The sequence below is a fragment of the Phaethon aethereus genome (assembly GCF_964289735.1).
Source record: "Phaethon aethereus genome assembly, chromosome: 1".
Lineage (NCBI taxonomy): Eukaryota > Metazoa > Chordata > Aves > Phaethontiformes > Phaethontidae > Phaethon > Phaethon aethereus.
Genome location: NC_138575.1, coordinates 16878506 through 16893050, shown reverse-complemented (window position 1 = coordinate 16893050; position 14545 = coordinate 16878506). Strand labels below are relative to the sequence as shown.

Sequence of the window (14545 nt, the reverse complement as noted above, 5' to 3'; positions counted from 1 at the left end):
ATTGTCTAGCTGTGCACATTTTGCTTGATACCAAAGTTGCTGGTTTTTTCCTTCTATACAGTGTAATCTATTAGCCTCTAGTGCAGTGTCTAAAAAGACTGAATAAAATCTCTGACCTGCTAAAGTGACACTCCAGATGCCAATGAAAAGTTCACAACTGCTTCTTCCCACTGCTTAGAATACTCTATACTTACATTTGGTTTGTCATTATATTTTGTGCTTTAAATCTGTAAAATGACCTTGTAAGTAATGACTTCCCTACAATTCTCAGGAGACTCTTAATTTGAGCTGCAAATTGTACCTTGCCACTTCATGTTGAGTGATTTAGCAGTAAAAGACCTTTGCCCAGTGCCCTTGCTCTTCAAGTACTGTTTCTCTTTTTTTCAGACTATGTTGTCTCTTTCAAGCTGAACCTCTATTTCCGAATTGTTCATTTCAAAACATTCCATCAATTTTCACTTTTGACACATTTTAAGGAACTTATATCTTTGCCTTCCTTATTCTGTTATCCAATTATAAAACTATATTCATATGTTACTATCATCCAGTTACAGAAATACAAATTGAGCTTGACAATGTATTGTGGACTGTGTAGTTCTTTTCCAGAATATAACACTTGATTTCATGATATTCTACTATATGGGTAGCATGAACAGCCTCTCAGAGTATCAGAATGTCCACAAATACAGACATTCCTTGGGGATGGACTATTTCTACTTGTTGTGGATTATCAGTCTCATTGAGCACATGCTGCACAATCAGCCCGTGTATGTGAAGAAGTAGCTATATTTGAAAATCTGATACACTTGCAACATTCAAGACATTTTGCTCATGCCCTGTCTTCTCCACAGAATAAATTCCACTGTTGTGAGCTTGTTGAACCCACTGCTACTGCTCTGCATGACGCAAGTATTCATATTCCTAAACAAGCTTTTCTTCATAGAACTGTAGGAACAATAAAAAAAAAAAATCTCAGGCAAGAAAGGCTCGATGTAGGGACAGGAGGGTCTTGCAGTATCCACTGAGGATTAGCACATACCACCTGAAGAGAACATAAGCTGCAAATCACCACAGGCTAGAAAGGAATGTCACTTTGACTGTGCTGCTTTCTACTCTTGCCAGCTTGCTGTTTGCCATACTGGAGACATGTTCCTAGGCCAGGTGGATCTTTCATCCTACCAGTATGCCCTCAGGTTTACCCTTGGTTCTCAAGATTGGTTATGCACACAATCCTCTACCTCCCTTAGCATGTGGTGTAGTTGCTTTCCAGTTCTTTATAGAAAAACAACATGCTGGAATCAAGCTTTCCTTGCTTCTGTGCTTGTATCCTCCTATCCACAACCAGAGAATGCCTCTTTCTCCAGCCCCAACTGAAAGAAAATGGCCAAGATAGCTGAGCTGAGTATCATGGGTCAGAGCATGCCTACCTACCCAACTGGACTCAACAAGGGACACAGGCAACTGATGAATCCAAACACGAAAAACAGCCAAGATATTTAACTCAACAAAAATATAAGGACTTTTGGACAAGTATTGCAGTAGATTTATCAGCTCTGTTGACATGTGAGGACATCGGTGCATTTAGCTCAGCCAGCTACACAATTAAAAAGATTAGGGTTTTTTTGGTAAATGGCTTCTTTCATTTTTTATACACAAAGGCATTTCAGGTAGTTACTAGGACCTTGTTTAAAACTGCCTGATGCTTGTGTCTGAGGTCTTGTGCTGTTTGCATGTGCTTCACTGCATCTCAGACATGAAATCAAGCTCTTCATTATACTTCTGATGATTCCCATGTTGCTTCCAAAAGCTTACCATTAAATTCTGATTAAATATCACTGGCCAAGAATATAGGGGATGCTTTAAGTAGTTAAAATGAGTGGTAACTGCAAGATACCACTGGAAGCTGTCATATCTGGGGCACAGAAAATACAATATTTTACAAAGAATGAGAAAAACCCACCCAGACTTCAAGAGCACTTTGCTGCAATAACAGGAAACCAAACAACAGAAGTTTATTTGCTGAGGTCTACAGTCCATTAGGTAACACACATACCCACTCAGTGATGTCCATAAGGAAAAGCTACCATAGCTACCATTTATAATCACAGTACACATATGCTACCTGGCAGTTCTGTAATTTACCACGCAGCTAGTCCAACAGATCTAAATCACAGTTACATTCAAGTATGATCAACCCTTCCTCATCTTCAAATCAGGTTCCTACTCCATCTAGTTCTCTGAGACTGTTCTTCAGTGACTCCTTCCTAGGTAAGTTCCAGACCAGTACTGAATCCTTATCCTTATTGATATGACAGCCGCATTTAAATACATTAGCTCTCAAACTTTCCTTAAACCGTCTCTTCCAAAGACTCAGATGCCTCAACTAAGCAACACGATTTATATAAACTCTGTTTTCAGCTTCTTTGTGTTTGCTACTTCTGCTTTAGACCTGAAAAGGACCCCAATGGCTCATCCATTCTTCCTACCTATCATAGTGCTATGAAGGCAAGTACTCTCTACAAACCTTGCTTTGCTTAAGTTAGATCATCATGACCACATCACTGCTACTATAAGCACCTTGACAGCAGACTGTGCTGGAATGCTGACACAACATGGAAAGTGTCCTGATCTACTCACACATAGGTATCATCAATTGTCTCTTGTCTTTGATGATATTTTTTTCTGAATTTATATAGCCCCCAGCACAACAGCTTCCTGATTTATGCCTGGAACTGAGCAACACAGACAATAAATAACAGAAACAACTAACTTATATGTACCTTTATTTTGAGTGTAATGGAAGTCTCCGTAGAACACTTTGTTTTTAAATCTACTCTTCCAAAGACACCCTACACAGAGATACTATACTCCCAGCTTCTGGGCAGATCAGACACAAGCCTTGTTCGAACTTGGTTAAAATCAGCCTTGTGTGACTAAAACCCATAGGCCATATAAAGCCATCACTTTGGAAGACTTTACAAAATAATTCCCTAAGCATTTTTTCAGTTTTTGTTTAACAGCAAAGTCTTAGAAGTATTAGTGGAAATGTGAAGTGTTAATAGGTTACTATGTGAGTATCACCTTGTTCCCTCAGTAACGCAGAGTTTGATTCAAAGACAAACTAATTGGAAATGTTAACAATGGTTACAGGGTCTGCATTACACTCACAGAAATTATAGTTCAGGTAAGTCACTTTTCAGATCTTTGTGTTTAAATTGATGAGAGGAGTTTTTCCTCATTCACATTAAAGATGCTTACTACATAGAACTGACATATTCCTTCCTATCCCTTATGATTTTAAATTAAATTACAAGTTTTGATTGATAGGACCAACGTGCCAGCAGATGGAAAATTTCACTTGGTAATATCACTTGGTAATCCAAGTGATATATCCTTATATTATCTCCTTAATAAATTTCAAGACTATGTTAATGGCATTTTGCAGTGCTACAACATAAACTGCCTATCAGAATTTTAATTACATTTCCTAAGAGCCAGCAAAAGTATTCTCAAATGTGTTTATCTCCTTATATACTCATAATTTTCTGACCTTACTAGCAGAAACACATTAATATATTTATTACTGCAATTCTCAGTTATCAGAATGACCAGTAGCTCAGTCACTTTGACATTAGAAACATAAAATGAGAATCATATTTTTAAAAATACTGGTTCAGTGTCGGTATGAAGAATACTGATGTCTAGTTTGCAGATAAATCAACTGTCGATGAGTTAACTCAACAAAATAAAGTAAAATAGCTTATATACTTACTATATGTATCCCAAGGCTATTAAATACAATAAAACCAGCGTCAGTTACTAGGTTAGGTGAGTTTTTGGGGACTGATTCCAATTATATGCTTTTGCTAAATTAATTAAAAATATATATATTTCTGTCTATTAGCTATCTTGTAAAATTGCTATGTAAGAGTACTAAATATCGGTGCCCTCATCTCAGTGGTGTGCATTTGTACAATGAGCTTACGAACATTAACCACGTGTGGGTGACTAATTCAAAGATGAACAACAAAGCCCTTGTGTGCCCCACACAGCTGGCACTGCCTGTATTATTTTAATCAAACTCTGAAGACAATCTGTTCGGGAAGGAACCTGAGAAAGTTCTTGTGCACAAGTCCCATTTCCCTAGGATATGAGCCTCAGAGTTAACTTAAGCTCAATACCGAAGTTACCATTTTTATATAGTAACTGAGATGAAAAGTATTGCTTAAACAGAACAAGTTCATATGCCTTCTACAGCTGACCAAGTCTCAAGAAGTACAGTAAGAGAGTCAGACACATGAATGAAAGGAGACGAAAAGACCAAGAATACAAGGCAATAGGATAACGGTCATTGTTGCAAGCCGCAGTGAGTCTAAATCTCCTTCCTGACTAGCTGTGGTTAATTGGAAAATGAAAAATATGTTGAATAATTTTTCACTATTCCTTAAGGTGGCCTAACCATATTTCTTCTATGCATATTTTGTACTGTGTCACATTATATAATCATGTAGCTTTATTGGATAAACAAATAATGAGTTCTGCAAATGGTGCATCTGTGCTCTCCAGACATCCTTTCTAAATAGTTAACTGAAGTCCCAGGCAAATCCTTCTGACATCCTGCTATTAATGCTATCTTATTCTGAAAGGAGAGCATTTGGAAGCTCTTTCCCTCATTGCATCTTTTAACCAGATTACTTGCCATTTGAAAAAAGCCTATAGGCACATCTCAAAAATTGCAAAATATAGTTGACTCTGCAGTAGCAAACAACAAAAAATATAGTCTTTTGCATGTAGGGATCCTCATGTCTGCTAATATCGAATGTTGCAGTTATTAGCATCTATTTACACTCTTTTGAAGATCTGTCTCCTTCCCAGGGGTCTATAAAGCTTCAGATCCTCAGAATCTTTCACCTAAGGCATTGTGCTGGCACATGAAAAGCCATGAACCATATTTCTAGCCAATATTGGTAGGAAACTAGAAGCATACCTCTTATTTCTTCATATTTATCTCTACTGCAAACACATGTAAAACAGATTTTGAACATAAGTAAGAATTTCTTAAGCCATTTAACTAGTCTTTACTCAATAGGGAACTTTCTAGTCTGACAGCTAAATGAACATAAGACTACTCACACATGAATAAAACTCACAAAATACAGAAAATGACACATTCCTAATACCCTAGAAATAATGTTATTTGAAACTATGATTGCACATGAAAGTGCATCTTCTACCCACTATAGAAACAAAGGTTAAAATATCACATTTATTTTAATTGTTAATTGGTCTGTAATTATCTGAAGATTATTTTTTTCCCACCCAGGAGAACAAAAGGCAAGGAACACATCTTTCTTGAAGAGTGTACAGCTGCTATACATGACAAATCTACAAGAACATGAATAAGAGCAAGCATTTTTACAAATTACTTTTAAAATATTCCTAACTTTGTGTCCACTATAAATTGCAGCAGGCGTGATATAACAGAGGAGATCTCAAATGCGGAGTTTGCTGCTTAATCACCTTATTTAGTTCAAGAAACTCCAAAGGATTATTCACAGCATTTAAGCAAAGAGTCTAATCTTGTCTATTGAGGGAAGTTAGGATTTTAACTTTAGGTACTTAGTTAATTCCTTGTACTAGACTTTGTGAATAATTGTCTATTACTCACATTAGGTTGTAAAACTCAATTAACTGGAAACAATCTTCAAGAAGACTGGATGAACGATCATGAAATCTCACCTGTATTTTGTGCAGGTAGAGTTCTGATGTGAAGGATCTGCTGGATTAAGTGTGATTCTTGGCGAGACCTGAGCTGATAGCAAAAATCCCGAAGCTAGGATAATGAGTGCTACAGCAGTACCTAAAAATACAGATAAAGAACAATGTGATACTTTTCTCCAAAGCACATGAAATAATTCTCTGTTGAACTGAACTATGCTTGGGAAAGCAAGACACACAGCATTTGCTAAGGAGTTGTGATGAGAACCTAAGAAAAATACCCTGTGCTTCAACATATCTTTAATTAGGTTAGATGTTAAAGTCAAGTGCATCAGGTTTAATGTCCGGATATTAAATTAATAGGTTGAGACTTTTTGGCTTTTATATGTGGAATTGAAGACTGCATTAATGAATGGATTTTTTTTTTGGTGTTGAAAATAAAGTAACAGTGACTTTGAAATCACCACACTTTTTCCCACTCCCACACCCTGACTTGCAGGCTTTCCTGTAAAACAGAAAATAGCATTAGCTTTTTCATTGACTCGACTACCCTTTGTGAAATGAGAGAAATTTGACTTTTCATAAAAACACCACCAAAAAGCCCAACTGCAATTTCTGATATTGTTTCAAAGAGCACACACAACATCTGCTAGGAAAAAGCCCCCTTCCATCTATTTGCTCCTGTCTCTCACAACAAATTCCTTGTGCACGAGCTGGGCAAAATAACGAGCGGGAAGATGACAAAAAAGGTTTGTACCTTGTACAACAGGCCGTTACTGAAACATAACCCATAGTTTTCTCACCTTATTTGATACTACGTATTATGTGTGTGTGACATTTTCATGAAAATTTATATACTTCACTACTCATGATACTGCTGCAACTATCCCAAACTCAGACTTATGAAACCTTTACAGCTTGCTACTTGACAAGGCATTGAGTTCTATGTTGTGTAAAATATACCGTATACCTATATGTATACTCACTACTTATGTGGCATATTTTATTTGAGAGGTCACATATAGCACGTATAGCTTGATATAAAAATACAAAATTAGTAATAACATTATTTGTGAGTTAGTTACTAATGATCTAATAACATTATCCTTCCCATACCAAAAACAGACTCACAAACCATTGAAGCACACCCCAGTTGGAAGGCAGCATATATTCAGAAGCATGCAGTGATATAACTTAATAGTTGAGGGCAAATGAAGGATACTGTATTCAATTCCAAATACTCCTCATCATCCCTTCTTTGTGTGTTAGAAGCAAGTGAGCAATTTTCTCAGAAATGCATCTGCGCAAACCTTTAGAAATGCCACTACATTAAAAACCTTAACATGTCACTCTGGTAATCTTTAAGAAATTACACATAATCTGTTTTTTAGTTTGGGATTTGGGGTTTTTTGGTGGGTGAAGGGCAGAGGGGTTGTTTGGTAATTTCAGGGACGGGTTAGATGGTGCTTTTAAAGAGAAAAAGCAAGAGCTTCCTCGCAGGCAAACACACCAAGTATGTGAAAAACGTTTCCTGAAATATAAATAATATCTTAAGTACCAAGGTCTGTGTAATAAAATTATTCATGAATGTGCCTGTGCAGCAGCCGTGGCTAATAGGCATTAATATGCACAAGCTGCAGATGATTGGACCACACATATACCTGAAACCAAGGCAACTAAGACCTTAAACTCAACCACAAACTGTATGTGGAGAAAGCACCTACCCCCCATAAAATGTGATTTCAGTTTATTCTATACTTGGCTTTGTACTGCTGTGGCTAGTAGGTACGCTAATAACCCCAGTTTTCTGGGCAGGCTGGATATTGCACTAGATTTACTGTACTTTGGAAAAGCAATAGACCAGACAGCAAATATCTTTAGACAGGGCCTATAATCTTATTTATATTCATTCTAAATATGCTTTGTCTGTCTTTTAGGTTAACCAAATACACTACTACTCACTTCCAGTACCTCTGCAAATGTCTTATTTCTTTGGAAAAGTACTGAATGTGTAAACTTGGCAAATGAAGTTTGTTACATATTTTCATTCTGTGGGAAGTTTGTCCATGATGAACAAAAACATACAATTACAGTACATCATTAGTGAGATGAAGGAAAAAAAAAAAAAGAAATATCCTGAAGATATTTTAGATCTTCTCTGTTACAAAAAGAGATACAAATTGTCTGATGCCCAAGAAATTTGGGCATGCTTTCAAATTGACAATTTCTGAACGGGAAAAAGGAAAAGACAAATAAAATGGATACTGCACTGTCAAAATTTCTGCATGTTTCCCAATTAACAGCTTTGAAGAAAGAAATTAACGGAAGAAAAAGAAGAAAAGAAAGGTAAAGAAATGATGCCAAGATATAAAATGAATGGGCAATTAAGAGGAATCAGTAACTATAGTAAAGAGAAATAAGAAGGTGTAATTTTTTTACTTTTTTTTTTTGTTGGCAGAAGCAGTTTACTGTAATTTTCCAAATGCTTCTGGATCTATCTAAAAGACTCAATTTTTCAAAAGTTTCTCATATTTGGAATATTATGAAGATATATTAAATTAAATGTAAAATAGCTCTTTTCCAAATGTTTTCAGAAAGCAGGAAAAGCTGCATGGGTTTACAAAATTAAATTACAGTATGTTGGCTTTTAATCAAAATATTAATGTTACTATCTCTCTACTGATTATCCTTGTAGGTTATCATCTAACAAACATGAACTCAAATAACCTTTACCAAAAAAAACCACCACACCCTTGCAGCAGCAGACAAAGGTAGTAGTTTTGTCTTCATTTTATGTAATGAGAGACTGGGGCATACCTGGCTTCTCCAAAGACCAGAGAAGCAGACAGTAATAACTCAGTGTTTCCAAGTGTTAACTTAGAAACGCAAACCGAAGTACAGCACTAAAATATAAGCTTACCGCATAAGAAAATTCATTATGGAAATCAAATCCATCAGCAGATTTAGTAATTATCATTTTATTAAACAGCCCTCTTGCTAAGGAAAACACATCATATCCACCACTACCTAAATCAAAGTATCAAACGTTGCATAAAAAATTTCTAAATAGTACAGAGACGTGACATATGATTTCATTACTGTCATTATTTGTATCTTCCTTAAGGAGGGACCATATGATAAAGCACACAGCAAGCAATGGAGCATGGGTCAGGTGATGCTGCAGACTGGCAACTGACCACAGAAGGACCAAGAATATTTTCAGCAAGCAATTACTTTGTCTCCAAACATCGTAAACAAGTAACTCTTAACTGTATTATTCTTGTTCATTAATTCTGTGTCTAATTTCTATATTCTTCTCTGTTCTATGACTAATATGCTTTGTAAGAGACATTTATATCTACATTTCAAATGTATGACCTTTGAATATGTTAACCAGAGCCAAAAAGCAAAGAGTTCTGCGATGGTCCATAGACAATTTTTTCTGTCAGAAGTCCACATGGGAATCACATCTAGACAGCTGGGTCCAGATAAGCAATAAACTCCCTATGGGCTGGCCAGACGTACGAGGTATCAGAGCCAAATATATAAATACTCCATTCCAATAGAGTACAAAGGAGAGGCAGCACCCAAGAACCAGAAGTGCAGTGCCAGGAGAGATCCACTTCTCGGAAAGACAAGAAAACTGACAAGTACCACACGGGAAAAAAGGGTACTGAGCATAAGGAATGGTACAGAACTGGATATTTCCCCTCTGAAAGACTTGGCACTGGATGGAGTCATAGAAGAACTTATAGGGGAGATGTATTTTAACTGATCTGGAGGTAGACTGTGATAAAACTTGCAATCTGAGATTTTTGTTCTTTATTTTTTAAGACGTGAGGAACGTGCTTTTCTAATCTCCTCTGTCATGACCACATTTCTGAATTTGGATTGTGAAAAACACTTCAGGTTTCTCGACTCCAAATCAAAATGGTGATACACCAAATACGGATTTATTACAATTTGGAAATACCAAATTGCCTCCAAACTGCATGTTTTAATTTACAAATTTGTGTAACTGTGTATCAAATCAGATGTGACACTGTGCCATCACCGTTTTGCCTATATAAATGCATTCAAATACTGTGAGTGTAGATTAACTCCCATCCCTTGGGAACTGCAGATGGCCAGCAACTTGGCAGGTGGTCACCCACTCTGCTGTGTTGCATTAACCAGAAGTTTGGATCCCTGACAGCGACAACAGAACAAAATATGGAGACATTAAACCTTCCCAGTTAAACACTTGTGAACATGATTTCAAGAGGAGCAGGAATTGTTTCTCTTTTCCAAACCCCGTTCTTGGAAATGTCTGAACCTTCCAGGCAGAGGCAGGTATCAGTCACAGATTCCTTCAGCCAGAACAAGCACGTAAGGCAAGAGCAAGCAAGGACTTACTGGGTAAATGGTAGGACGCAGCTGAGCATAGGCAAGATTGCTTGCTCTGCCTTTTCCACCTTCCAAGAGATGGCTACATGAGTTACAGTGTTTGAATATTTGGACAAAACGTACAAATAGAGAATTCTGTCTTTTAGTATCTCATATAGGAGATGAATTAAAATTACATTAGTGTAGGTAAGGTATTTACTGTCTTGTATTTGAGATAACTATGCAAAGAACTGCATTACTTTTTAAAAAGTGTTGCAATGGCTATGCAATACGCTTTCTCCAGTAGTTCTGTTAAGATGTTCTGAATTTACATTAATGAAACAGAAATTATATCTCACATATACACACATGAGATTTAGAAACTTACCAGCTGTGAAGTTCCAAACATTTGTTTCCTTATACTGAAAAAAAGGCTTTAAAAGCTAAATGAAAACATTGCCAAACATGGCTTGAAGGAGCAACTGCACCTGAAAAAATAACATGCTAAATCTCTATTTTTAAAATCAGCCCTTAGCTGTGGTATTATACTACTAGTCTTGAAAAGCTATATGATTACAGGCAGAAGATGGGGTCAACACTGTTATTTTAGAGGACTGCTTTGATAAAATTAACACTTGAGATTTTATTTTAATTTTATTAATAATTACGAGGAATATACAATACACTAATTAAGTACTCACCCATTAAGCTACCAAGTGTAAGTTTCCGGCGACCCATTCTTTCAACAAGCCAGACTCCCACAAGAGTAAAAATGAAGTTTATAAATGCTGTCAGTGCAGCCAGCCAGATTGCAAGCCTGTCGTCTTCAACTCCCGACATCTGCAAAATGGTAGCACTGTAGTACCTGTGAGCAGAGGAAAAGACAAATACGAACACCGCTGATTCCAATTTGGCTCATGTTATAGTTTCTGATTTTAAATAAAAAAAGATCATAACAAATATCAAGTGTGACCTCCTGCATAATGCAGCTGCAGACTAACACCCTATTACCCTGGGAAATCAGGCATAACCAAGGCATAACTTGTGCTTCACTAAAGTTTTGACTGGAAGACATCAAGAGACAAATTGCCATTCCCTTGGCTGTTTATATTTTCAATGGTCAATCATATTCTGCTAGAAAAGAGGTTTGCATTTTTAATTTAAATAAATCCGCTTTCAAATCCAGCTGTTGCTTTGTGCTCTATCTTTCTTCTTCCAAAACAGGCAGGATTTTAGCACTCTGTGTACTGTCTAGGGAAAGACAGCTCAAAAATCAAATACATTTTCACTCCCACTAAAGGTCACACAGAACTAATCTATGCCATCCAACACGTTGCAAGTGACACTTGCAACCTCCTGGTTTGAGGTTTTGCAGTTTTATTTCACCATCGCTGAAGCACCCAAAACCTTCTCTATCATATTATTTTTGTCTCAACCAGAATACGATTGCTTTGAAATGTCTTAGCACCACATTGCAGGGACATGAATTTATACCCAACAGGAGCATTTGACAGAAGTTTCCACTTCCCTCTAAAACGAATCAACCATTCCACACAAACAGTAACTCATAAATAAGTCAACTGAGCAAAATGAAAAGGGGAAAAAAAAAGGAAGCCTTCTTCCATTTTTCACAGAGATCAAATGAACACAGATATTGTGCCTATGTTCTCAGGGAGAGCTAAATAAACCTTCAAGAAAACACAAGTAGTTTTTTCATGCTGCAGAAGAACTTTTCATCTTGTTCTATTAATTTGTGCTGACTGAATTACTGAATATTCAAGCCCTCAAATACCTAGCAGCCTATAGGCTTTCACACAGTGATAATCATCAAAAATGTCAAAGCTCACTTCCCCCCCGCCCCGGTCAAAGCGCAGCTTGCTTTAAATGTCACCTTGTTGTCTTAATGCCCAATGTGTTATCCTCAGAAATTTTAGTGGCCCACATTTTTCTATTCTAAGCATAAACCACTTTTTATTTCAATTAATAACCCATGACAGACAATATGCTCAGCTGACTACTTGCAAGAGTGCTTGAACCATTTAAGACACTACCAGCCATAAATAATTGCACCTATTGCTGGATGTCACTGCCTCGCCCATTGGCTAAGACAAGGTATTCAGATCTTCCCAGCTCCCTTCCTCAGCTCCTCTTCCCTACCAGTACAGCCATTTGAGGCCATGCCTACACAACCAACTCGTGGTGCAGCAGGAGGGGACCTCCAGAGTGCAACTGTTGGTACTGAGGACCCAGTATCTACATACACATGGGTACTGCGCCTGGCCCTGTGGTCTCCCTTCCCGTTAGCAACTGCAACACCTCACCCAGGCTCATTTTGTCTGAAAGAGTTGCACACTCTGAGATCCCGGCAAGAATGCAAATCTTGGAGAGATGGAGATTCATGAAGCACAGACGACATCTGAATTAAAACACTAATGTTAATGCATCCTCACTTCTTAAGGCTCTCTAAATTAAATTGCTAACTGCCTGTCAAAACTTACATCATACTGCACTGTTCTAGTCACCAAAATAATCCAAACAGTCTCTGATCTCCCAGTACACCTTTCTTTTTCTTCTTAAGGGTAGGAAAATAACAATAAATGCCAAGTCTTGGCCTGCTGACATCTACTATGAAACTCCTATTTACTTCCACCAGACAAGGCTTCAGGAAGCCACACATCTAAATCTTCTCAAAATCCAATTCTACTGGGAAGTCAGAAATTGCCAGTTGTCAGCAGCAATGTATAGCGTACTGATTCTATATGGTTAAAAAAGCAAAGAATAAAGAACCACATACAAGCACATAGATGTCTACTAGTTTGACATATACAAACAGGCACCTTCTGCTCCCCTACATTCCTTCTGGTTGCTTACTGTGCTCACTGGTTATATATTCTCAACTAGAAGCTTACTGTTTATCCATAAACAAACAACATCTTTCATTTCTACAGAAAACAAACCAGGGAAATTTCGATTCTGCAAATGCAAATGCCAAGCTACCAAAGCCTGGGTGCCGGGCAATGACATTCATGTTTATCATGGCACAGCGATATAATTTGAAAAGTTTAAAAGAACACTTGCATAGATTATGATAACCACTAAATATATTTGCTTATGTTTACCTGTTTTTGTATGTCCATTTTTTATACCAACCTGAGCAGCCCTAACTGCCCATTAATGTATCAAAATGACAGGTCTTTTTAATTTCTTCCTGACAAGGAAAAAAACAATGTGGCAGAAAAAGGTCAAGCTGTGATATTATACAACCACAGTGAATACTGCAGCTCTTGCAAGGGAATGCAATTTCAGCGACAAAGTTGTGCAGTCCTAGTTTATTTTCTAAAATGTGAAGAAAATTACAAAAGCACATGTGTATCCTTGGAATTTTTAAGCAAGTACTGTATCTTAGAAAGCAAATAAATACAGACAATTATAAAGCCACACAAAGTAACTGAGTTGGATATATACAGAAAGATTTTAATATTGATCACTTCTGAGTGAAAATTATGAAGTTGTTCTATCAAGAGTTGCTGTACATTAAAAAAAAATCCTGAAAGATTTCTATATTCCAGAATCCTCAGACTAAGCCTTAGACTATGTACTGAAAATGCACAGTACTGGAGGAAATGAAGCACCCCCGAAGGCTTTCCTCCCTCTTCTCCTTTAAAGTTAGTATTCTTTTTAAGCAATGACATCCAATGTTTAAAGAAAATGAGAATTTCCCCCCTTTAAGCAGGTCTTATAGACAATTCCAGATGCATCAAGGTTATTATATATAACATATAAATATATTATATAATATATAGTACTATTGTTATTAACTGTTTTTAATCCTGCACACATACACACTTTCCTTTTTAGTCTTTTGTTTGCAGCTTGAACACAACAATCTTATTGCGTCTGGCATTTCTGAAGATTCAGAGGTGCTGAAGAAACAAGAAGCACAAGCCAGGGAACTCCCATCAGTATTACCACTGCTGGGAAGAGGCCAGGCACATCGGGTAACTATAGTTGACTGAAAGATGGACTATATAAGCTTGAGAACATCTTCTAGAGCAAAGCAGGATTGCAGACAGAGCAAGCTTGCATCTGCCCGTCCCACTCATTTACACCTATGTTATGAAAGGGATTTAATGAAAAAAGTTTAAGTTGACACTTTCATCAGTTAAACTGTGGCAACTCATCTATGTAGATGAACTCACAGAAAGAGCAGGAGAAAGTAAGAGCAGCATATGGGAAATTAGGTGCCAAAGTACTGGAAATGAAAACAAGATAGGAAGTTGATATATATATGACTGTCTCCCTTGGGAGACAGCCCTGAAGGACAAAGGGGTCCAGGAATGTTGGACAGTCTTCAAGAAGGGAATCTTAAAGCCACAGGAGCAGGCAGTCCCCATGTGCCATAAGAAGAGCTGGTGGGGAAGGCGACCGGCCTGGCTGAACAGGGAGATTTTGCTAGGACTCA

General features: G+C 37.3%; 1 protein-coding gene across 1 annotated transcript in view; it reads right to left on the bottom strand.

The window, feature by feature from the left end:
- Nucleotides 1-14545, bottom strand: part of SLC2A13 (solute carrier family 2 member 13) — a gene marked incomplete at both ends in the record, with an annotated part of 152533 nt that overhangs the window by 27607 nt on the left and 110381 nt on the right. Inside the window, 2 exons of the mRNA XM_082011851.1 lie at nt 5740-5860; nt 10785-10948. Coding sequence (XP_081867977.1) covers nt 5740-5860; nt 10785-10948 — 285 coding nt within the window. The remainder of the gene's footprint in view (nt 1-5739; nt 5861-10784; nt 10949-14545) is intronic.